Here is a 24,890-nt window from a genome sequence, read left to right as displayed (position 1 = left end):
GCCTTCATGCAAACACGTGGAAAAATGTTGAGTAGAAGGAATAATGAATTTATGCAATATCAATTTATTACTTTCTGAGCTATCCCACTGTGTGATAAGGGTGTCTCCTTCATTTTCATACAGTTTTTTTTAATTTAACTTATATAAAAGAAAGACTAGTGTTCAAGACAGAAGAGCTCACTTTATTTTATTCAATGTGGGAGAGTGAGAGTGCATTCAAAAATAAATACATAATAAATAAAATGAAATCTGGAAGATATCTTGTGCATTTCATGTATTGTGCATTCCACGTGGAAAAGGTACCGATGAATTCAAGGGAGAAAAACAAAGGCAACATGCATCACACTGACAGTGTGTGAGCCTATTTTTTGGTAATGGCAGCAATAAGAAGGTAGACCACTGAAAGGTTTTTGTTTTCAGTTTTCAAGTGCAATTGTTGCACATCTGACGCATGCAAAGAAAAGCTTTTAAAATTGCAACTCCTTGACTGTGTTTCTAGTGCAATACTTCTAACACACGAGGTTTTGGTAGATAAAAATAACAGGATAGCAATATCCAAGCAAAAAAATATAACAACAAAACATCTCTTTACTGTTGCATAAACCCACTGTGACCTCATTCCCTGAATAAATCTTGTCCTTACATACTGGCCACAAACGGTGTTACCAAAAACATTGTGCACAGGACTGAGGAAGGCTGGGATTTCTTATTTGTATTATTTGGCAGATAAGCTACAAGTCTTGATGGATGCTAGGACTCTGTATTCCTGTGTTCATAGTCAGATCTTCATCATCATCTTCTTCCTCTTCTGGCTGTTGTAACACCAACTGCTGATAGCGAGTCTGCCTCTGGTAATCCGGATCAATGTTGATCCATTTATTGGCAACCCACTTAGTGCCATGGGTGACCATACAACCTCCATGCAGAGCGTATTCGTCCTGTTCCCCCACCCAACCTAATGAGAAAAAATGTGTTTTTTTTCCTTTGACTAAAAACATCCTTTAACTATTTTAATTTAAAAATCAAATTTACATTAACATACTGACACTTTGGTGGCAACCAGAGCAGTTCAGATTAGATTTATCACTGTATTAACATGAATTTTTAAATCTACGTTATTAGGCTCCAAAACAACAGTTCTAATATTTTCTTGATCTCATTTAACTTTTAATTGCGTAAACAATTTGATCAACTATCAGGACTGTACAGATGTCCATTATTTTTTCATCTACTTCTACCTATTGACACCAAAGTCAAAGTCAACTGTGGTAAAGACATTCATGAATCCCTGACACTGTATCTACTGTATTCTTCACTTTGATCTAACATCACCATGAGATATATGTCTCCCATATATGTTTCTATGACAACAAACCAACCAATCATATACCAGAGTTAACCATCAGTATCAACAGCCTCTATTCACTGTTTAGTCTCAAAAGTTTGCAAATCTAACATTGTAAACATGTTAACACTGTTGGTATGCACTAATTTCCAAGAAATACTGAGTCTATGTAAGCTCTTAGGATGGATTTTTAGGCTTATTCAACACTTACTAAGATTATGAATTTCTTTTCATAGAAAAAAAAAGCAAATTACACATCGAGACTCATTCGCTAATGTGCACAGAAACTTTTTCACCCTGCACAAAATTACTGGATTCACAAATGTGTGCACTGTCCAATTTTTTTCACATCACATGCAAATGTTTGGGAATTTGAATCTATTTAAATCAACAGTCCAGTGGAATCTGCATACTATGTGTATATTACGAATTTCCCTTTATATGGAAACATGTTTATCTTGACGTGAGTAGGTGAAAGCGGGACAATGCTGTAAGATAGAAGCTTGCACTAAGGCAACAAAGAAGCTTGGACATCAAAGTTAAGGAAAAAACATTAACAATAACAAAAAATATTAATTTGATTACTTAATCAATCATTATTAGTAAGGTAGTAGTAAAAATAGTAAGTAGTAGTATTTTTAAGATGTATATTTAAATTCTGCGAGACCAGATCATTGTCATTTGTTAATATTATGGTCTTAGCCATTTCTAAATTTGTTCAGAGAGTGGAAAACAAAATCAGGTACAAAAACTACAAATTTATGTACCTGCACTGGTTATGAATGAGGTCATTCATACAAATTGTATTTGAATGTTGGTACACAATCTGTGTACTGGAAATACGTAATGAAAATAATACGCAGTTTGGTTTGCTGCGTTTTCTTTTTGCTTTTTTACTGGAAATTTGTCTTTCATTTACCCACCTCTTCCATCAGAAAGGTAGTTGTACCAGAAAACAGCGGTCCCTTTGGTCGGCTTCACCCTCAGGTTACTTTTGTCACAATTCCTTCTGGTGTCCAAAAGATCCACGTCATTGTGTATGAGAGACTGAAACACATGTTCAAAATCAGTCACATAGCTTGTCTGATGTCATACTCGTGCAGTTGCTGACATATGTGTGAGTCGCCACAGTTATGAAACACATGCGCAGAATGTACACAATACGTTTGCAGGACACTTTGCACACATTTCCTGACCATTTTCCTGACTATTACGCACCACTTCATCATAGGTCCTGTTGTCTGCCACTGGGAATGCGGTCTCCCCGCCCCCATCAACAGAATTCAGGTAGAAGAGAACTGTGATGTACCTAAGTGTGCAACACAGATTTAAATTGACACACACATGTATAGTGCAAGCAAACAGCACACAAACACACACACAAACAACAAGCGTGCACAATTTTTTGCAAGATAATGTTGAGTCACACAAACTAGCATGCCAGCTGTCACAATGGAGCAACAGTGAGTAGTTCAGTAATGATGTCAGACAGATGAATTCATATGTGAACAAACGTGGATATATTTGTTAAGAAGTGCTGCTTCTAGCTTCTCACCTGCAAGACGTTTCAAAAGGAGTAGAAGCATTTGCAGCAAGGCGTGTGTGTGTACAGGCTGTTTCAGGGTAGACCGGGCCACTGTCGTGGTGGGCATGGTAATGTCCCCCCTCCTCATAGCGAACCACCTGAAGAGGTTCACTAAGATCCACTAACGTGGGTGGGAGTCGAGTGAGGCGAATCACCCTTTGACAAGTGAAAGGAAACGTTTTAAATAAATGTAAGCACAGGATGAATCCCAGTAACGGTTTGTCTTTCTTACCTCTCTTTGATGTCTTGGAGGACCTGGTGTGCTCCTTTGCCCTGGTACAACCACGTGTGTCTGCTGTTTCTCACCAGCTGACTCCTTTTCACCCCGCGCTGCAACAGGAAGCGCTGGAAAGCATCGTTGCTCAGAAGCCTGAACTCTTCTAGACTCAGCAAACCTACCCAAAGTATGAGGATGCACAGTCATATGAACATTTTCTAGCTCGTAGAACATCCTGCAACAGCAATAACTTGAAGCAATTATTTTCTGCAGTGTCTCACATTGTTGCGGCAGAATTCTCTACACTCTTCTTAGTAATGTAGCTTCAGTTAACTGAAGTTTGTTGCAACTTGTTGCAACTTTTGCACAGCTCTCCTGAGGCCTCTGTTACCTCCAGACCCTCTGAACTTTGACTGAACGATTACAAGATCTTAATTCTTTTCTTTAACAGCCGTCCTTTTGCAGATTTGTTGGTGTAAGTGAGATCATTGTCCTGTTGCATGACTCAGTATCAGCCAAGCTTTAGCTTTGGACAGATGGCCTCACATTAACACATCTGTCATGGTTCATAGTAAAGTAAAGTAAAATTTTATTTATATAGCACCTTTCAAGATAAAATCACAAAGTGCTTTACAGAGGCAGAAAACAGACATTAAAATCTAAAACAAAACAAAATCAACCAAAAGCGAGTTTAAACAGATAGGTTTTTAACTGCTTTTTAAAAGACATGACTGAGTCCACAGATCTCAAACTCAAAGGGAGCGAGAACATAAAGAGTCTGGGAGCCACTGATACATGGGTTTGGGTCGATGACCCACTGTGTTGAGCTTTGTGGGTTTAGTGAAGTGGTTTATGTTCTAGTTCTGAACAGTTTCATCCTTATCCATTTTTCTATTACAGTTCCTTGGTTGATGTTAGTCCCTTTTGTGATCCCTGTCTCCCGAGTCATGTCCCTGTGTCCAGTCCCTGTGTTCTGTCTCCATGTCTGTCTGCATTCCCTGTCTTGTCTAGTTAATACAGCTGTAGTGTGGCTCTGTGTGCTTTCCCCTTTCCTGTTCCCATGTTTCTCTCTCTACGTTCCATCCCTTTGTCTCCTCAGTCCCAGGGTCAAGTTCACATGTCTTAGTCTGAGTCTGTTTGTGTGTGTTGCTGATATTTCCTGTCTTACTTTGTCTCTTGTCCAGTGTGCATTATGTATAGATTTCTGTCTCGTTAGTCAGATTTAGTTCACCTGTGATCCATCTCCCTAATTACCTCTTATGTGTATTTATCTCTCATTTTTCTCAGTTCCCTGTTTTGTCCTTATCATACATGCCCTAATGTTATAGCTATCTGTTAGTCAGCATTAGTTCCTTCCAGTTTGTTTTTTTCTAGCGCTAGCTCTATTCTGCTCTGCTTTATATTTTGTTAAATCAGCCTTTTGCCAGTTAATAAAGATGTATTTTCAGATAAGTCTGTCTGCCGAGTCCTGCACTTGGGTCCACATGCTGCCTGTCGCAAACCTTCCCATGACAACACCTGAATACTCCAAATCTGATAAAACTTCTGCTTGTACAGAGATGGTTAGACTTGCTGATGATCACTTGTGGTGTGATTGAGACACGGCGGGTCCATAGATCGTTATTCAGACCCAAATTTAATACACGCGGCTGCAGCTCTCAGCTGGCAGCCGCACATTCATCACACCACATTCCACACAACTTGCAGACGCACGGATTGTGATTCCGGATGTCATGCAGGTGCGTCTGCACGGCACCGCAAACCACGCCCCACCACATCACTTAATCAACACATCTGATTGGCAGCACTTTTCTGCTAGTTACACTCTTTAATTCCTCTTTAACTCTTTTATGTTTAAATAGAGCTCAATATTTGATTAAGATTCTTATCACATCATTGTTACTAGCATGGACATATAGCACTGAAACTTGCTTGAAAACGTTGTACTGGAAAAGAAATTAAATGTATAGCAGAAGGTAAGTAAGTTTAGTTGCCACCTAAAATCTATCAAAAATATCCATAAATGCATTGTTTATGTAAGGAGGTAGTTACTGTGGCCCTGAGAGCTCAAAAGCACTGCAGCCTATGAAAATAACAGCAAATCATGTGAAGGGCTGCACTGAAACACGTGAGATAAAGATGCAAGGTAAAGTAAATTCTCAATGGAAAATCAGAATACACATTACCTTGCATCTTTTTTACAAGGTCTTGGTGGAAATGATTAATTAAGTTAATTTCTTACCATTGCCATCCTTGTCAGCTTTGAGCCCAGCATAAATTTCTCGCAGATTCTCTGGTGTGAGCCAGATGCCATCTCTCACTCGAGAATGAGTCAGTATCTGGAGGAGTCATAGTGTTTAAGATGGAATGAGTAAGAGACCTCTGAAGCAAAAAGTAACAAAAAATACTTCAGGTTGCGCACTATGCCTCTCAGTCCACAAACTGACATACACCTCATGGAGCTGCAATTGTCCATCCTGGTTGATATCTAGAAGGTTAAAGATCTCCTCTGGGCTGAGATTGAGCTCCCTGGCCAGCTCCTCCTGACCATCTTGTACCATTAACTGGCTCTCCATTAGACCCTTCAGCTGGGCAAGCTGCATCACCACACGGCACTCATCCTCAGACAGAAAACCCGGGATCTCTGCAGAAACACAAAAAGTAAGAAACACTACGGAGGAAATTAAGACAGCATTATCTGTCTGATTCTTCATCTTCTCTTTTTAAACTAATGGGATAGCTTAGAAAGTGTGGTAGGAAGGATCATCTACCAATTGGTTAAGAAGGTCAGTCAGAAGGTTGATGGATGGAGCCCCATAATTCAAAGAATCCTTGAGCAAGAACCCTGAATTTCCTGCATTAAATAGTAGTATGTACATGAATGTTAGAAAACAGTGGTTAGGTATAGATAAAAGCACTGTATGAGTGTGAATGTGATTGGGTGAATGAGACCAGAGTCCTCAAATTGAGTAGAATAATGCCATTCAAGTACCACTCTATAATGTCAGGCTACATTCCTCAGGCTGGAATTTAACCAGTTGTTGACTGATTTAAAAGATGGACTTGTTGACTTTTGGAAATTCTGAATATTGCGTCTCACATTTTCAAAATTTACTTGATTAAAGAAAAAACCACAACTATCAGATTAATTTAAATTTCAAATATTGTCAAACCAAAGTTCAGTTAGTGTCCAGCTAACCTACAGCAAATCTTCTTATATCAACCTTGAGTCAGCTCTTTAAAATCTGCAGGAAATCGCATTACTTATAAAAACAAAACATGTGAATAGATCAGGAAGCAATCCAAATGACTACAGGCCTACATTTCACCCACTTCATAATACTTGCAAAGCATTCCCACTGCATGCTGTGCACTGATGCATTATGTTTTTCAGGTACAGATGCATTTCTGCCCTTTACCCAGTCAGCTGTGAGACCCTAATTGCATCCCATGTGCAATGGACCGACTTTGTATAGAGTAGTTGCCTTAGGACTTACTTGCCTATTTTATGAGGTCCTAGATGTAGCACAATAATCAGCCCAGTCTGGGTTATGTTAAGGTAAAGTAGCCAAGTGTAAGCTGCAGCACTTCTTTTTTTTATTCTCCTTTTGGGCATCTGAGGCAGATCTTCATTTTTATCTTCTTTTAGCTACGTGGCTGTGCAGCCTCTTACCAAAAAGAAGCGGTTTCAGGCTCAAAGTCCTCATCTCGTGAAGTCTCCCTGACACCAGTGACACCTTCTGGACATGTCCCACCTGAAAGGGAAATCAAAGGCGTGTGAGAGGATGACAGAAGGAGCGATGCATCATCATCATCCTCAAGTACTCACCCTAACTCACCCTTATTCCCTCTATCCGTGGCAGAGAAATATCGCGCTGAAGCTCGTCTTTCGATGGCGGACGTCGCGACTCGGGGCGCTGGTGGCCGCTGCTGGGAGCATCACGACTTCGGTTCGCGTCTTCCTGCCCACTGTTGTAGTGCACGTAGAAAAGCAGCGCGATCACGTTAATGATGTAAACATGAAAAAACACCATCACTACCACAAAGTAGGAGCGGGAGCACACGCTGCTCTTGTGGCAGGAGAGGCGCTCGCACGGCTGACGAAGCGGCAAGGTCGCGCTCCCGGACGGAGTCGTGTCCTCAGCAGCAGCATCTTGGGTTTCCTGGTTGTCAGTCATCTTGGCTGGAGGAGTTGTTGGGTCCTTGGCAGCCAAGGTCCATCTGTTTAATCAGGCGACGAGATAAACCTTTTATGTGTCCCCAGAAGTAGCAGATGTGCCGAGTGACAGATGTCTAGTTTGATTACATTTAAAAAGAGAGAAAATCCCCAAAGAGCTCCAGTTTTCTTTTTTCTTCCCCTGGAGAAAATTAACCAAAATCCTTGCGCATCTTGGAAAAAAAAAGATGCCTGATTTTTCGCGGCGAAAATACAGCTCTTCTTTTCTGAGCCTAGAAGTCAGCTATGAGCGGAATTGTGTATGTTTTATTGTGCAGATAGCAGCGCTGCAGCCTCGGACAGTCTTGTTTACACTGCAGCACTTCCAGTCAGCAAAGCGCACTGCGCATCCCAAAGCACTGCGAAACTCATCTCACACACGCGGTCCGTAAAGCTGATCCCGCATCGACTGAAACCGACGAAATCCGTCAACAACAAAAAAGAAAAAAAACCAGCTTTATTTCGACTGCAAATAAGAAATCTGCGATCTTATTTACACGCCGTAACAGCAACTCCCCGCTGACAGCAACAGCATGTGCAGTGTGCAATGCTGACCTCTGGCGACCTCCGGCAATAACACGTCCCCGTCTTTAAGATCTCCACACGCACTGTGTGGAGATCGGGGCAGGGCTTCTGCTTACAAAAGGTCCAGCGTTTATTTGCTCGTCTCAATGTGTTAGGTGGCTAAATGTTGAATGTATTGTAATGGTTTTAATAAAGTTTTGTTTTGAATGGACTGTCATTTATCCTAAACTTGGATGTCTGATCAAGCAATCATCCCAACTTATTTAGGATAAGATGCTCAGTTTTCCAAAAAATAATTAAGTAAATAAATAAGTAATACGAACATTTATTGAACATTCTAATAATTAATGTATTGAATGAATGGATATTTAGCTTTTGTACTTATGCACAACTAGTCACTTCCTGCTGCCATCTTTGTTTGGTTCAAAGAGCTACAACCTGGAGAGCAGGTAAGTTTGTCTTTATTGTGCACCCAGCTCAGTATTTCTGCTCCAGGTTAATAGAGAAGTTTTAAAAGTCAAAGGAGCTTGCAAAGAAAAGCGTCTGGACTTCTTTAAGATACTTGAAGACGTTTCACCTCTCATCCGAGAAGCTTCTTCAGTTCTAAGGTCAAATGGTGGAGAGTCCCAGGTATAAACCTAGTTGGAGTAACCCCCCACAGAGGGACAAAGGACCCCCTGATGATCCTCTAATCGCCTGAGCCAAGGTGTGAAACTGGGTGTGGGTCCCAATCAGCGTTTCAGCCAGAGTTTCATAAAAAAAAAAAAAAAAAACACCCAGCACGCCCCTGCGGGCGGTTTATCCTTCAAGCTCGGGTCCTCTACCAGAGGCCTGGGAGCTTGAGGGTCCTGCGCAGTATCTTAGCTGTTCCCAGGACTGCGCTCTTCTGGACAGAGATCTCCGATGTTGTTCCTGGGATCTGCTGGAGCCACTCGCCTAGCTTGGGAGTCACCGCACCTAGTGCTCCGATTACCACGGGGACCACCGTTACCTTCACCCTCCACATCCTCTCGAGCTCTTCTCTGAGCCCTTGGTATTTCTCCAGCTTCTCGTGTTCCTTCTTCCTGATATTGCTGTCATTTGGAACCGCTACATCGATCACTACGGCCATCTTCTTCTGTTTGTCTACCACCACTATGTCCGGTTGGTTAGCCACCACCATTTTGTCCGTCTGTATCTGGAAGTCCCACAGGATCTTAGCTCGGTCATTCTCCACCACCCTTGGGGGCATCTCCCATTTTGACCTCGGGACTTCCAGGTTATACTCGGCACAGATGTTCCTGTACACTATGCCGGCCACTTGGTTATGGCGTTCCATGTATGCCTTGCCTGCTAGCATCTTGCACCCTGCTGTTATGTGCTGGATTGTCTCTGGGGCATCTTTACACAGCCTGCACCTGGGGTCTTGCCTGGTGTGATAGACCCCAGCCTCTATGGATCTTGTGCTCAGAGCTTGTTCTTGTGCTGCCATGATTAGTGCCTCTGTGCTGTCTTTCAGTCCAGCTTTGTCCAGCCACTGGTAGGATTTCTGGATATCAGCCACCTCCTCTATCTGCCGGTGGTACATACCGTGCAGGGGCCTGTCCTTCCATGATATATATATATACACACATATATATATATATATATATATATATATATATATATATATATATATATATATATATATATATATATATATATATATATATGTGTGTGTGTGTATATGTATATACATACATACGTATATATACATATATGTGTGTGTATATACGTATATATGTATATGTGTGTGTAAATAAAATAACACAGAGAAACCCCAACAATGAGACAATTCCTTATAAGCAAGCACTTGGTGACAGTAGGAAGGAAAAACTCCCTTTTAACAGGAAGAAACCTCTGGGAGAACCAGGCTGAGGGAGGGGCAGTCAACAGCTGTGACTGGTTGAGGGTGAAGGAAGACAGGACAAAAGACACACTGTTGAGAGCCAGCGATTAATGGTAACTAATGATTAAATGCAGAGAGGTATATAAACATATAGAGTGAATAGGGTGAGTGAAAAAAAACACACTCGGTGCATCATGCGAAGAGCCCAGCAGCCTAGGCCTATTATAGTGTAACAATGTGAGGATTCAGGGTCACATGATCCAGCCCTAACTATAAGCTTTATAGTTAATAAAGGAAAACATTAAGCCTAATCTTAAAAGTAAGGTGGCTGTATGTCTCCTGAATCCAGACTGGGAGCCCGTTTCACAGAAGAGGGGCCTGAAAGCCGAAGCTGAATTTTGGACAAATCTGTTTGCGCCTTGAACAACTAAAAGCATACAAACTCTGTTGTTTGTGCTCTGTTAAATTTCTGTTTTTGAAAGGTGAAAATCCACATATGGAGACATGTAATCTTGTGTATGAATGCAGCTTCATGCTTTCACACTAGAACCAGACTGATAGGTTTACACAACAATAACCAGGGTGTTAGAGACTTTAAAAAGGTTCAGAGTCATTCAAAAATAAGAGCACAGAGACAAAAGGTGCATCAATCTAACTTTTATTGACTTTAGGTTGTCACAGCACTGTCACTTTGCTTATGTGAACAGCTAACAAGACAATCATATTGTATGATTTCTTGTTAATTTACAACCTTGATTTCTTCATCACTCCTCTGCTTCCTTGGTCTGAAATGACAAAACAGTGGCACTTAAAAATTTGGCTGGATAGTCTCGATTTTAACAGGATGAATATTTCTACAAATTTGATTCATGCTAGATCTTTTTTTTTTTTTTTACCTTGACAATTTCACGACTCTTCGCCCTGAGTTTGTTAACTTGAGACTCAGCAATGTCAGCACGCTCCTGAGCTTCCTCCATTTCATGCTGCACCTTCCTGTACCTGCACAGGTGACTGTTGGCCTGCTCCTCCTGTAGAAGAAGCCACAGTGAAGTTAAACCCTGTGCACTGAGTTATACAAAGTGTGTTTCGTGAGAATCAGGTCTACTTACAGCCTCCTCAGCCTGTCGCTTATAGGACTTCACTTTTAGCTGGAGCTTGTCCACCAGATCCTGAAGTCTGGCAATATTCTTCTTGTCCTCCTCCGTCTGTTGTAAAGCATTAATTAGTTATTCTGGTATAAATGTAATACTCATTTAAGCATGGTATTTTCATTACTGTGGTTTTGTAGTAGTAATCAGCTGACCTGATAGGTGAGCTCCTTTACTCTTCTCTCATATTTTCGCACTCCCTTGATAGCATCAGCGCTGCGCCTCTGTTCAGCATCAACTTCAGCCTCTAGTTCACGGACCTTGACAAAGGATGTATGCAGTTATTTTTAAAATATAAAATGTTTCCCCAGCTTACAGCGAATCAGTCAGATGGCTCTCATGAGACTCACCCTAGCCTCCAGTTTCTGGAGCTGCTTCTTGCCACCTTTCATGGCCAGGTTCTCAGCTTCATCAAGGCGGTGCTGCAGGTCCTTCACTGTCACCTCCAGGTTCTTCTTCATCCTCTCCAAATGAGCACTGGTGTCCTGCTCCTTCTTCAGCTCTTCTGCCATCATGGCAGCCTGAAATTTCATATCATATGTATTGTTGTAACTGTCATTTGTATTGTTGTGCCAACTAATATAGTTGGTAGAGTAATGCTACTGCACTATAGACATTCATCAGGGTGGCTCACATCAGTGATGGCCTTCTTGGCCTTTTCTTCAGCATTTCTGGCCTCCTGGACAGCATCTTCCACTTCACCTTGGATCTGAATGAAATCAGCCTCCAGCTTCTTCTTGGTGTTGATAAGGCTGGTGTTCTGAAAGGAAATACAGGATAATGAATCACATATTTGGACTTTCACCCTTCAAATTATAAAAATATGAAGTTTTTGAATCGTAACTAACCTGAGAGTGCAGCAGTCCCACACGCTCGCTGGCATCAACCAGCTCCTGTTCAGCAATCTTGCGGCCTCTCTCTGTTTGCTCCAGTGCAGCTCTCAGCTCCTCGATCTCAGCCTGCATCAGGTTGTTTCTGCGCTCCACCATTGCAACCTGCTCCTTCATGTCTTCCTGGCTTCTAATGGCTTCATCAAGATGGAGCTGGGCATCCTGAAATGTGTAACGTTAAGAGGTATTAGTGCACACCTTTCAGATAGAAAGTTCGGGCAAATCCTTCAGTGGACCCACCTTCAGCTGTCCCTGCACATTCCTCAGCTGTTTCTGGGATTCAGCTGCCTGGCGGTTGGCATGACTCAGCTGAATCTCCATCTCATTCAGGTCTCCCTCCATCTTCTTCTTGATTCTCAGGGCATCATTCCTGCTCCTGACCTCAGCATCCAGAGTAGTTTGCATGGACTCGATCACTCTCTGGCTGTTCCTCTTGATCTGTTCAATCTCTTCGTCCTTCTCTGCAATCTTCCTGTCAACTTCACTCTTGACTTGGGTCAGCTCAAGCTGAATGCGGAGGATCTTGGATTCCTCGTGCTCCAGAGTAGCCTTTGAAAAATAAAATATTTACCATGTAGCTCCAGGATCATTAAAATTGAATTGTGCTGATTGGAGAGTAGTTTTTTTTTTTATCAAACAGTACCTCTGCCTCTTCAAGTGAAGTCTGGAGTTCAGACTTCTCTGTTTCTACAGTCTTTTTCGCTTTTTCCAGTTCATGAATGGTTTTTCCACCCTCACTGATTTGCTCAGTTAGATCAGAGATCTCCTCTGTAAGATAATAAAGAATAATCAATTTAAAGTTTAAGCAGAATTCATTATTTTGTTTACTTTTGGTGGATCTTAATGTCTAATAAATGCAAACTTGCATTGATTGTAGCGTACAGTATAACATTTGTAAGACTTAAATCTCTGAGCAGTAGTGCGGGTCACCATCGCTTCTTCTAACATAAAATACATGAAACAATATTAGAAATGGGGTAAAATTCCTTGGGTATAATAATTGAAATACGTTATAAAAACGTTAAAATTTTGCACAGTTAGCTTACTGTCTGGTATTTTTGTTAGTTGACTGAATATCTAAAGCTTTGCATACGTTGCAGGTTCTTGTTCTCCCTCTTCAAGGTCTCCAGGTGATCAAGAGCTTCCTCATATGAATTCTTCATCTTAAACAGCTCAGTGCTGAGAGAACGAGCTTCTTTTTGAGATCCCTCTAGTTCTGCTTGGGTTTCTTCATACTTCTGCTTCCACTCAGCAAGAATCTTAGATATAAGGCAGACCCATGTATTTGCATAATTCATGATTCATTAGCTTTGATTAAAATAAATAACTCAAAAATGAAAATGGTACCTTGTCAAAGTTTCTCTGCTTCTTGTCAAGGTTAGCAGCCAGAGCATTGGCTCTCTCCACGTCGATCATCAGGTCCTCCACTTCACCCTGCAGTCTCTGTTTGGTCTTTTCCAGAGAGGCACATTTTGCATTCACAGCTTCGATGGACTCCTCTGCATCCTGGAGACGCTGGGCGAGCTTTTTCCTGTTAACGATTAGTTAACAGACTTTATATTCTATTATAAACATAGTTTGCGATAGGACGAAACTAAAACCGACGACTTACTTTGCCTCCTCCAGCTCCTCAGTGCGCTGAATAGCATCGGTTTCATATTTGGTCCTCCACTGAGCCACCTCGCTGTTTGCTTTGGATAATGCACGCTGCAGCTCAGCTTTGGCCTCCTGCTCCTCCTCATACTGCTCTCTGAGGAGGTCGCAGTCATGACGAGCTGACTGGACAGCATGAGCCAGGGCGTTCTTGGCCTTACAGAAAATTGGAAAAAAATATTTAATTTATTAACTTAAATTGTGGTTTAATCAGCTCCGGGGTAGTGCAGGTGTTTTTAATGTGCACTTACTTTAACTTCCTCTTCAATGTGCCTCTTTAGCTCTTCAATCTGCTGAGTGTAAGCCTGCTTGCTCCTTGTCAGCTGAGAGATCAGGGCTTCCTTCTCCTCCAGTTGGCGAGCGATTTCACCTAAGGTGAGACAGAAAAAAAAGAAAGAAAGAAAAAAACAATCCACATTTGAATATGATCATATATCGAATGAAAAAATAGCTAAAAATAGTTTTCCCACCATTTTCCGTTTGAAGCCTTGCCCTTTGCACCCCAATGTCATTCAGTTGCCGCACATGTTCATCATTTTTGGTCTTCAGCTCACTCAGCTGATCCTCCAGTGAGCGACACATTTTCTCCAGATTTGCCTGAAATGAACAAAAGCTGCAATAATCTAAAGTAATGGACACAAGAGCCAAATGTAAACGAACATAAGGTTAAATGTATGTTTTCTCTTGCTTGTCAAATGTTTTACTTTATCGTACCTTGGCTTTAGCGATGGCCTCCATGTTGCTTGCAAGGTCATCAATCTCCATCTTGTACTCGCTTTTCTCTTTCTCCAGCTTCTGTTTGACTCTCTGCAGGTTATCAATCTGCTCTCCTAGCTCAGCCACGCTGTCAGCCTGCTTCTTGCGGAGAGCTGCGGCGGTGGCTTCGTGCTGCAGGGTGGCCTCTTCGAGATCACGCCGCAGCTTCTGAAACTCGGCCTCGCGCTTCTTGTTCATCTCAATCTGAACAGAAGTGGCCCCGCCAGCTTCCTCGAGCCGCTCACTGATCTCCTCCAGCTCTCTGGAGAGATCAGACCTCTGCTTCTCCACCTTGGCCCGAGCAGCACGTTCAGCTTCAATCTCCTCCTCGAGCTCCTCAATACGAGCCTATGATTTACATGTTGAAAGAAACAGACATCTAATCAAAATGTAATAATAAAGCTGAATATACTTGTTACTTGTAATAGACTTGGCAGCTTGCTGTCAGATACACCAACCTGCAGTTCTTTGATCTTTTTCTGAAGCTGAGCAGAAAGAGACTGCTCATCCTCAATCTTGTTCAGAAGCTGGCTTATTTCAAAATCCTTCCTGTGGGGAAAAGTTCAAACCAAATTTTACATCCACATTTTTTATTTATTTATTTTTATTCTTGAAATAGGTAACCCTCATTCTGACTGCTGATTTTTACACTGAAATAGAGAGTTTTTGTTTTTTCACTTTTGCGGAAGAGTGGGCGAACCGTTCTGTTTTTATTATGATTTGTTTTTCAGTAACATATGCTGGTTGGTCGGGAAATGATCTTTAGCGTTGCTGCTGTCTGCTAAACAAATGCAGTTATATTAGATACTAAATTTGATTAATTGCATTTTGCTTACTTCTTTATTTTCTCATCAGATTGCTGCTTATCATTCTCCAGATCCATGATGGTTTCTTGGGCCAGTTTAAGGTCACCTTCAAGCTTTCTTTTAGCCCGCTCAAGGTCCATGCGAAGCTTCTTTTCTTGCTCCAGGGAACCTTCAAGCTGTGTAAAACAAGATAAGATTTTATTTTGGTTTTGAGATTTTTGGGGTTTATAGTTTATTTTCAAGGAAACTCAAATTCCTATACTCACATCGTCCACTTGCTGCTCCAGCTTGGTCTTGGCCTTCGTCAGACTGTTAACTTTGTCTTCCTCTGCCTGCAGGTCATCGAGGACCTGCTGATGGGCCTCTTGGAGGGCTTTCTTTTCTTTGGTCAACTTGGCAATTGTCTCATCTTGGGAAGTCATTTCCTCAACCAGGTTTTTAACCTACAGTGGGGCAAAAAAGTATTTAGTCAGCCACCGATTGTGCAAGTTCCCCCACCTAAAATGATGACAGAGGTCAGTAATTTGCACCAGAGGTACACTTCAACTGTGAGAGACAGAATGTGAAAAAAAAATCCATGAATCCACATGGTAGGATTTGTAAAGAATTTATTCGTAAATCAGGGTGGAAAATAAGTATTTGGTCAATAACAAAAATGCAACTCAATACTTTGTAACATAACCTTTGTTGGCAATAACAGAGGTCAAACGTTTACTATAGGTCTTTACCAGGTTTGCACACACAGTAGCTGGTATTTTGGCCCATTCCTCCATGCAGATCTTCTCGAGAGCAGTGATGTTTTGGGGCTGTCGCCAAGCAACACGGACTTTCAACTCCCGCCACAGATTTTCTATGGGGTTGAGGTCTGGAGACTGGCTAGGCCACTCCAGGACTTTCAAATGCTTCTTACGGAGCCACTCCTTTGTTGCCCGGGCGGTGTGTTTTGGATCATTGTCATGTTGGAAGACCCAGCCTCGTTTCATCTTCAAAGTTCTCACTGATGGAAGGAGGTTTTGGCTCAAAATCTCACGATACATGGCCCCATTCATTCTGTCCTTAACACGGATCAGTCGTCCTGTCCCCTTGGCAGAAAAACAGCCCCATAGCATGATGTTTCCACCCCCATGCTTCACAGTAGGTATGGTGTTCTTGGGATGCAACTCAGTATTCTTCTTCCTCCAAACACGACGAGTTGAGTTTATACCAAAAAGTTCTACTTTGGTTTCATCTGACCACATGACATTCTCCCAATCCTCTGCTGTATCATCCATGTGCTCTCTGGCAAACTTCAGACGGGCCTGGACATGCACTGGCTTCAGCAGCGGAACACGTCTGGCACTGCGGGATTTGATTCCCTGCCGTTGTAGTGTGTTACTGATGGTGACCTTTGTTACTTTGGTCCCAGCTCTCTGCAGGTCATTCACCAGGTCCCCCCGTGTGGTTCTGGGATCTTTGCTCACCGTTCTCATGATCATTTTGACCCCACGGGATGAGATCTTGCGTGGAGCCCCAGATCGAGGGAGATTATCAGTGGTCTTGTATGTCTTCCATTTTCTGATGATTGCTCCCACAGTTGATTTTTTCACACCAAGCTGCTTGCCTATTGTAGATTCACTCTTCCCAGTCTGGTGCAGGTCTACAATACTTTTCCTGGTGTCCTTCGAAAGCTCTTTGGTCTTGGCCATGGCGGAGTTTGGAGTCTGACTGTTTGAGGCTGTGGACAGGTGTCTTTTATACAGATGATGAGTTCAAACAGGTGCCATTCATACAGGTAACGAGTGGGGGACAGAAAAGCTTCTTACAGAAGACGTTACAGGTCTGTGAGAGCCAGAGATTTTCCTTGTTTGAGGTGACCAAATACTTATTTTCCACCCTAATTTACGAATAAATCCTTTACAAATCCTACCATGTGAATTCATGGATTTTTTTTTCACATTCTGTCTCTCTCATTCTGTCTCTCACAGTCTCACTGTATATTGACAGTATTTAAAAAAAACCCAAAAAACAATGTATTTGCAGTTTGCAAACAATTTGACCTCAAAGCCTTGAGACTGACGCACCAACCTTGTTCTCAGTGGCATGTTTCTCCTTTTCCACTTTGGCCAGGGTCAGCTCCAAGTCATCAATATCCTTCTTCAGCTCAGAGCACTCGTCCTCCAGCTTCCTCTTCTTTGCAGTCAGCTCAGCGTTCATTTCCTCCTCATCCTCCAGTCTCTCAGCTGTCTCTTTGAGTCTGGCCTCGAACTGGATTTTTGCTTTAATGAGCCCCTCACACCTTTCCTCTGCATCAGCAAGGTTTTCACCTTCCTAAATTGATAGTAATATACAAATGGATTAAGATTTCCTTATTCATAAAGACAGTTCAAATTCCTTTGTTATTTTAACATACCGCTTGAATTTGGATCTGCAAGTCATTCTTCTCCTGTAGGAGAGTAACCATCTTCTCTTCCAGCTCTTTCTTCTTAGCCAGAGCCTTTGCCAGATCCTCTTTGGTCTTTTCAAAGTCCACTTTCATTGCGGCCATCTCTTTCTCCGTCTCTGCACTCTTCAGCAGAGGCTTAATCTTGAAGTACAACTTCATCCAAGGCCAGGTTTTGACATTCATGAATGCACGGATGTTGTACTGGATGGAGTAAATTGCCTCCCTGAGGATAGAAGATTGAGAAAAATTGGTATTTTTAGATCTGAAAAACTGTAATAAAAACTATGGGCTGAACCAGAAAGAAAAAAATTAGCGCAGAAATTACATTGAAGTTGTCATCTGCATTTGTAAAAATCCCCTTTGGTGTGTAAAGCTACTATGCCTACAGTACCTGCGTTCCATCATCTTGACAAACTCTCTCCTCATGAGGAAACCTCTGCAGAGAGCCTGCGTCATTGTGACAAGGATAGCGAGTTTTTCATCACGCATCTCCTCCAATAGACCCAGGAGACCAGCTTTGAAGAACACCTGAAAAATAGTCATACAGAGCACATACAGCATTGTCAAAAGCAAAATTGTAATACCTGCTTAAAGTATCCTGATTTAGCAGCAGTTTATTTAAAATACCAACAAAAGTTTGCATTTTTTGTTACTGTACCTTTGTGTGGCCAAACTTGTACTGTGTGTGGTCAACATCAATAGAGCCCAAGAGTTTCTCTGAGGCCTTCTTGTTGTCGATGAACTGTCCCTCAGGGATGACACTGGCATTCAACACTTTGTATCTGATTGGGGGTACATGATGAATTAAGGAGAAGTCGATCTTTAGATTGTGGCAAATGTCTTTATTCTTAGTAATCACCTCTGCTTGAAGTCACCGTAGACGATTCTGCTGGGGAACCCTTTCCTGCAGATCCTGATCCCCTCCAGCACACCGTTACACCTTAGCTGGTGGATGACCAGGAAGTTCTCCATGAGACCTTAAACCCATATTAAATTCAGTCATGTACATGGCATTACATTTACCTTAAAATGCATTGTCAAAGGAGCTTGCAAAGAAAAGCGTCTGGACTTCTTTAAGTTACTTGAAGACGTTTCACATTGAAGAGAATGGCAACCTCAACATCGAAGTTTACCGGAAGCCCACACACACGGACCAGTACCTCCTCTTTGACTCCCATCACCCTCTGGAACACAAACTTGGAGTAATTAGGACCCTACACCACCGGGCAGAACATGTTCCCTCTAAGCCTGAAGGAAAAAAGAAGGAACACACACATGTAAAGGAAGCACTCAAAACGTGCGGCTATCCTAAATGGGCGTTCTTAATGTCAGCAAAGAGGCACAGAAAAGAAGACCAGACACCAGTGAGGGAGGATAAGAAGGACAGACGCAACAACATTGTCATCCCCTATGTAGCCGGTGTATCAGAAAAACTCAGGAGAGTTTTCTCCAAGCATGACATCCCGGTGCATTTCAGACCCAGTAACACGCTCAGACAAAAACTAGTTCACCCGAAAGACAAAACTCCAAAACACAGACTTAACAATGTCGTGTATGCTGTACAGTGCAGCGAGGAATGCCCAGACCTCTACATTGGAGAGACCAAACAGCCACTTCACAAGCGCATGGCACAACACAGAAGAGCCACCTCCACAGGACAAGACTCAGCAGTCCATCTGCATCTTAAGGATGAAGGACACTCTTTCGAGGATGCCAATGTTCACATTTTGGACAGAGAGGACAGATGGTTTGAAAGAGGAGTGAAAGAAGCCATCTATGTCCACTGTGAGCGACCATCTTTGAACAGAGGCGGGGGTTTACGACACCAACTCTCTGCCATCTATAATCCAGTTTTGAGATCCCTTCCCAGACGCCTTAACGCCCACTCACATCCTGGGCCATCTGATCTTAGGAATTCGCATGATAAGGTGGGGCCAGGTTTCACAATGAACACACCCGAAACTCTGGCTGATTGGGACCCACACCCAGTTTCACACCTTGGCTCAGGCGATTAGAGGATCATCATCATCACAGAGGGACAAAAGGGGGTCCTTTTGTCCCTCTGTGGGGGGTTACTCCCACTAGGTTTATATCTGGGACTCTCCACCATTTGACCTTAGAACTGAAGAAGCTTCTTGGATGAGAGGTGAAACGTCTTCAAGTAACTTAAAGAAGTCCAGACGCTTTTCTTTGCAAGCTCCTTTGACTACGATGACCTGGATGACTGAGAACCTTCACAGACCTTAAAATGCATTAATTTACATTATTGTTACCAGTCTTTACCAGGAGTTTTTGATTCATTTGGAATGAGACAGCGTACAAAATGAGGATGAGTGCTCCTTAAGTTCGTCATCAGCTTGCCCAGATTCTCCTAAAATATGAAAATATTCAAATTTTCACATGATGGAAAGTAAACCCTGGATGCTACCTACGCATCTGAGGAAAAAAAATAATATTTTTATGCTTACCCTGAACAGAGCAGATACAGTCTGAAAAGACCCACCCTTTTTCTTGCCACCTTTCTTTCCACCTCCCTCAGCTGAAACATTAAATGTCAGATATAAACTTAAATGACTTTAAATATAATTTTTTATTTTATAATGTAATTATTTTTCTGTTCTGTACTAAATCTGATCATTTTGAAATATAATGAAAACAATGGAAACTCTGAATTCTGTCCTAAAAATATGATCATCACCTTCTGCAGCGGCATGTGACGCATACAGGAAAGCCAACAGCTTTGTTGAAGACTTCTGGTAGAGCTGTACCACAGAGTCGTTCAGGGGGTCTTTGTTCTTCTCCAGCCAGCCATTAACATTGTAGTCAACAGTACCAGCATAGTGCACCAGGGAGAAGTGGGCCTCAGCTTTGCCTTTGGCAGGCTTTGGTTTCTGGAAGGGGGCACTTTTGCCAACATGCTGGTCATAGAGTTTGTTCTTGAAGGTTATGTCTGTTGCCTTGGGGACAATGCACTCCTCTTCAAGGATGGAGAAGATGCCCATTGGCTGCCATGATGAAAGAAGCATAAAAAAACAGTTTCAAGTTGTTTTCTATTGTTTTATGTGTGCAAATGGACAGCACACGGCTCACCTTCTCAATAAGCTCAATGCAGGCAGCCAAGTCCATACCAAAGTCAATGAACTCCCATTCAATGCCCTCTTTCTTGTACTCTTCTTGCTCCAGGACAAACATGTGATGGTTGAAAAACTGTTGCAGTTTTTCATTGGTGAAGTTGATGCACAGCTGTTCCAGGCTGTTGAACTGAAAAAATACAGATAAGGTCAGCAAGCGCACCCAAAACAAGACTGTGCTTTTATTCTTGACATACCCTAAACCCTGAACTGTTTTGAAAATGTTTTGCATAATTAGCAACATGAACATAAGACAATGCAGTGTTAGTTCTGCATACTTACATCAAAAATTTCAAACCCAGCAATGTCCAGGACACCAATAAAATAGCTTCTTGACTGCTTTGTGTCCAACATCTCGTTGATTCTGACGACCATCCACAAGAACATTTTCTCATAGACCGACTTTGAGAGAGCATTGACGGAATTGTTGACCTGATTTTGAAGTGAAGGGATATTGATTTTATCATTAGTGGTTATAAATTTAGGAATAGTGCCATTGTAACCTATTGGTAAAAAAAAAAGCCTTATTAATATGTATTAGTGTCTTGAAGGGTTTGGTTTAAAGACACTGTCTTACAGGAAATCATTTGTTATTTGTGTGTTTTCTTTGTAACATCTGTACCTGAGGAACAGTTTGACCTTTGGTCACATACTCGTTCCCAACCTTCACTCTCGGGTAGCACAGTGCTTTTAGCAAATCAGCCGAGTTCAGACCCATGAGGTAGGCGATTTTATCTGCAACTATATGAACACAAATTCATAAATAAATAAACCTCTACCTCAAAGGTCCTCTTTCAAGTGACAAAATCAGCAGTGCTTAAAGTGCACAATGTTCTTCATACCCTCAGTGCCATCTGGCTCAGCCTGCTCTTCTCGCTGCTTCTGCTTGAACTTCATGTTTCCGTGATGCATCACAGCTCCGGTCAGTTTATACATGCTAATTTTCTCGTCTGCGGTGAAGCCCAGGATGTCAATGGCAGTCTGTGAAATGATGAATAAGTTTTAATAAGCACAAACAGAACCCATTATATTTTAATGTAAAATAGAAAGCTGTTTTTGATTCAGCATTTATTACATTTTTAATTCAAACTCCCCATTAACAAAGCCGAACATCAATATGATGAGCTTCATGGAGTTCTGTTTATATAGTTATTAATATTAGTGAAAGGTCGTGAGTGAAGCTGTTCTTACATCAGTAGCGATGAATTCTTCAACGTCATTGATACTCGTGACAGTGATTTCACCCTGACTGATCATGGGATAGTCGTATGGGTTTGTGGTGATCAGGAGAGCCTCTAAATGAGAAAAACAAAATACATAAAACATAATGAACAATATATATATATATATATATATATATATATATATATATATATATATATATATATATATATATATATATATATATATATATATATATAAACACTATATTTTGTTTTTTGGTGTCATTTTGGTATAATTCTCTAACCGATGAGCTCAGGTTTGTGGCCCGTTGTGAGCTGATAGAAGATATGGTAGCTCCTCTCAGCAGAGAGCTGGAACGTCACTCGAGACTTCTCCAGCAGATCTGTACAGATTTAAGTTTCGTGGTTATCACAAATCTTCCTTGTAGCAGTCAAAGCAGTCTGATAATTCCCTCAAAAATAAATACATAAGTAAAACCAAAACAAAAATCATACATGTTTCAATATCAGCCGAAGCCAGTTTTCCAGTTGTCCCAAAGTGAATTCTGATAAATTTTCCCTAAGCAGGAGAATAATGTTTCAATTATAAATGCAACAGTGAACATGAACTGTGAATTTTTACCACAGAATTAAGGTAAAATCACCAAAATAACTTACAAAACGTGAAGAATTGTCATTCCTCACAGTCTTGGCATTACCATAAGCTTCCAACAGTGGGTTTGCTGCAATGATTTGGTCTTCCAGTGACCCCTACAGACACCGTTCATGAGCTGTGAGTACAGGAATTCTTTGATTGATTTTTAGATCTCATATTTTGCAACTTCATTTACCTGCATTTTGCCGGGAACTTGCTCGGTTTTCTTTCCTCCAGCCACTGCAATTGTTGCAAAGTACTGGATGACACGTTTTGTGTTGACAGTCTTTCCTGCACCAGATTCTCCACTGGTTAGAGTAAGGAGTTTTAGAGTTGTAATTTCGATATTGCAAATAATACTTTTGGAAATGCTCATCATATAAAAGCATGCTTTGTACTTACGTAATCAGGATGGACTGATTTTCTCTGTCTGTAAGAGACCAAAATCATCAAGCCAAAATAATTCGTTCACTTTTGAATTGCAGCTGTTTTATTTCTGAACTGTAGCTTACAAAATGATCAGGACACATTGTATCTTAAAAAGGTTTATTACCTTGGAGCATGAACTGATAGGCGTTATCAGAGATGGAGAAGATGTGGGGTGGAGCCTCAATTCTCTTCTTGCCCCTGTATCCTGCTACAACCATTGAATCATACACTGGGAGCCACTTGTAGGGGTTCACAGTGACGCAGAACAGCCCAGAGTAGGTCTGTGGAGTCAGAGAGGATCATTTATGATGCAGATCTTCCTTTTGTCGTGAGCACGAGTATCAGCTATGGAGTTCTGATCAACTCACGTAGATCATCCATGCTGCATAGCGCTCTTTGAGGTTATACAGCACAGAAGGCTCACTGAGGTGGGTCATCATGGCCATGTCCTCAATCTTATCGAATTTGGGAGGGTTCATTGGGAAGACTTCATCTTCTTTCACGGTGATAGTCTGCCAAAGAAGGCACAAATGTAAATTCAGATAGAATTAAGCAGTTTTGTCTAAATTGTGATATTTGTTTTTAATCTTGTTTGTTTTATTCTCATTCTTATTTTGAATTATTCATTTGGCCTTCTGATCAGTTTTTGACTGTGGAATACATCCAAATGGGTCCAAAAAGCTACTTCGTCTTAGTCTACTTTGCACAAGGTTGTATTTCAGATTTAATATGTGGCAAGAATAGCATTGTCAGAATGAATCGGACAATGCTATTCGTGCCACACTCATTCACACATTAAGCTGTGACAGTTAACAGTACTTGGCTTTTGTTACTCTTCAAGTAGTTCATGCAAAGATTTTGCTGTCTGTTTTGTTCACAGCGATGAAAACCGGAGGTTTTACCGTATCTCAGAAGAAAGGAGTGCTAGTATTCTTTGGTGTATTGTTTAGTGATTCAAGTCTGGTGTCAAACAACTTTGAACTTTATCAACAGTGAAATTCTGGGTATGTCTGGCCTTGTTCTTTCTGTTCTTCCTCCTTCTGAGAAGTGTTTTAATTTAGCATTATAGCTGCACCTGCATTTTTTTTTTGGTTTGTTTGTTGTTGCTGTTGTTGTTTTTTACAACACCAGCTTGGTTCAACTCCAAAGGAAATTCACATCACTGGCTTGAATTGAACCAAGTGAAACTTTCAGTCTAACCATTATGCTGAGAAAAGCCCCTTCTTTCTTACCATAACAACTTGAGTTATGACATTTTCACTCAGTTGTGATGCCATGTTTTCTGCTATCATGTGGTGAAGAATGGCTTCAGGGCAATCTCACAAGTTTACATTTGATTGCTGAAAAGAGTTTGTCAGATTCTGAAAATTCCAAATATAGCTTACATGTCATGACTTCGTGTGTTACATGTAAATATACCCAAACCTCTCTGGTTTCAGATATTTGGACCATGCTACATATAGTTAACATATCCATATAGTTATTCATAACTTGAGCAGTCTGAATTCACATTTGAAGCTGCACAAATTCAAGTGTCACTACTCTCACCTTCCTGCACAGAGTCTCCACGGTGGCTTTGCCGCCCTCTCTCTTAACAAGTTTCCCCTTGAGGTACATTTCTTTGGGCTCACTCACGAAGTATGCTGTTTTAGCATCAAATGGAATATTTTGAGCTTCAATGCGCTCTCTTTCTGGCTTGCGGAGAAACATGGCCGCCGCGCCAAAACACTCCATCTCTGCGTCCCCACTCATGATGACCCTTTACTGCAAGTGAGGAAACAAGAGAGGAGTCATTCATCTTATTTGTCAGCAGTGTATATATTACATATATTCACACTCTTATAGCTACCTATACAGTCAAACATGCTATTCCTTTAAGAAGAGAAGGCTTGAGAGTAGCTACTCTCAGAGTAGCTACTCTCAAGCCAGGGATTCAATAAGTACCAACAAGAGATGCTTATAAAGATCCGCTCTTGTGTCTGTCCTACTCATGCACTGGTACTCTTGATCACGAAAACTGATCACATTTACCTTGGAGGACACCAGATGAGAAATGGGTATTCCTTTCAGACTTCACTGCAG

General features: G+C 41.5%; 2 protein-coding genes across 2 annotated transcripts; both read right to left on the bottom strand.

The window, feature by feature from the left end:
- Nucleotides 1–182: 182 nt before the first annotated feature.
- p4htmb (prolyl 4-hydroxylase, transmembrane b) lies at nt 183–7,748 on the bottom strand. The gene is made up of 9 exons (XM_080891634.1): nt 6,987–7,748; nt 6,821–6,902; nt 5,601–5,791; nt 5,390–5,486; nt 3,163–3,325; nt 2,901–3,086; nt 2,564–2,654; nt 2,269–2,392; nt 183–955 (listed from the first exon to the last, which is right to left on the bottom strand). Exons 1-9 carry the CDS (start codon nt 7,323–7,325, stop codon nt 732–734), a joined length of 1,497 nt encoding a protein of 498 aa, XP_080747760.1. The 5' UTR covers nt 7,326–7,748; the 3' UTR covers nt 183–731.
- Nucleotides 7,749–10,519: 2,771 nt separating this feature from the next.
- On the bottom strand, nt 10,520–24,560 carry LOC308402237 (myosin heavy chain, fast skeletal muscle-like; the record flags this gene model as incomplete). Its single annotated transcript, XM_080890925.1, has 39 exons — nt 10,520–10,540; nt 10,652–10,783; nt 10,865–10,960; nt 11,059–11,163; nt 11,254–11,424; nt 11,538–11,663; nt 11,752–11,955; nt 12,034–12,342; nt 12,437–12,561; nt 12,887–13,052; nt 13,141–13,324; nt 13,406–13,602; nt 13,698–13,816; nt 13,917–14,043; nt 14,161–14,550; nt 14,661–14,751; nt 15,039–15,184; nt 15,275–15,451; nt 17,073–17,315; nt 17,398–17,653; nt 17,822–17,958; nt 18,089–18,212; nt 18,290–18,407; nt 19,714–19,801; nt 19,899–19,969; nt 20,129–20,435; nt 20,521–20,691; nt 20,844–20,993; nt 21,184–21,302; nt 21,404–21,542; nt 21,753–21,856; nt 22,030–22,128; nt 22,241–22,304; nt 22,403–22,495; nt 22,576–22,687; nt 22,782–22,809; nt 22,933–23,089; nt 23,177–23,320; nt 24,357–24,560. 39 exons carry the CDS (start codon nt 24,558–24,560, stop codon nt 10,520–10,522), a joined length of 5,814 nt encoding a protein of 1,937 aa, XP_080747051.1.
- Between the last annotated feature and the right edge of the window lie 330 nt (nt 24,561–24,890).

This window comes from Rhamphochromis sp. 'chilingali' (assembly GCF_963969265.1).
Source record: "Rhamphochromis sp. 'chilingali' genome assembly, chromosome: 9".
NCBI lineage: Eukaryota > Metazoa > Chordata > Actinopteri > Cichliformes > Cichlidae > Rhamphochromis > Rhamphochromis sp. 'chilingali'.
This window is presented reverse-complemented; position numbering and strand designations above follow the sequence as displayed.

Coding starts and splice junctions, on each gene's coding strand:
- p4htmb (XM_080891634.1), bottom strand. CDS start 7,325: ATGACTGACAACCAGGAAACCCAAGATGCTGCTGCTGAGGACACGACT. Junction 6,903..6,986: donor CACGGATAGAGGGAATAAGG/GTGAGTTAGGGT, acceptor TTTCCCTTTCAG/GTGGGACATGTCCAGAAGGT. Junction 3,326..5,389: donor AGCTGACAAGGATGGCAATG/GTAAGAAATTAA, acceptor TACTTTGGGTAG/GTTTGCTGAGTCTAGAAGAG.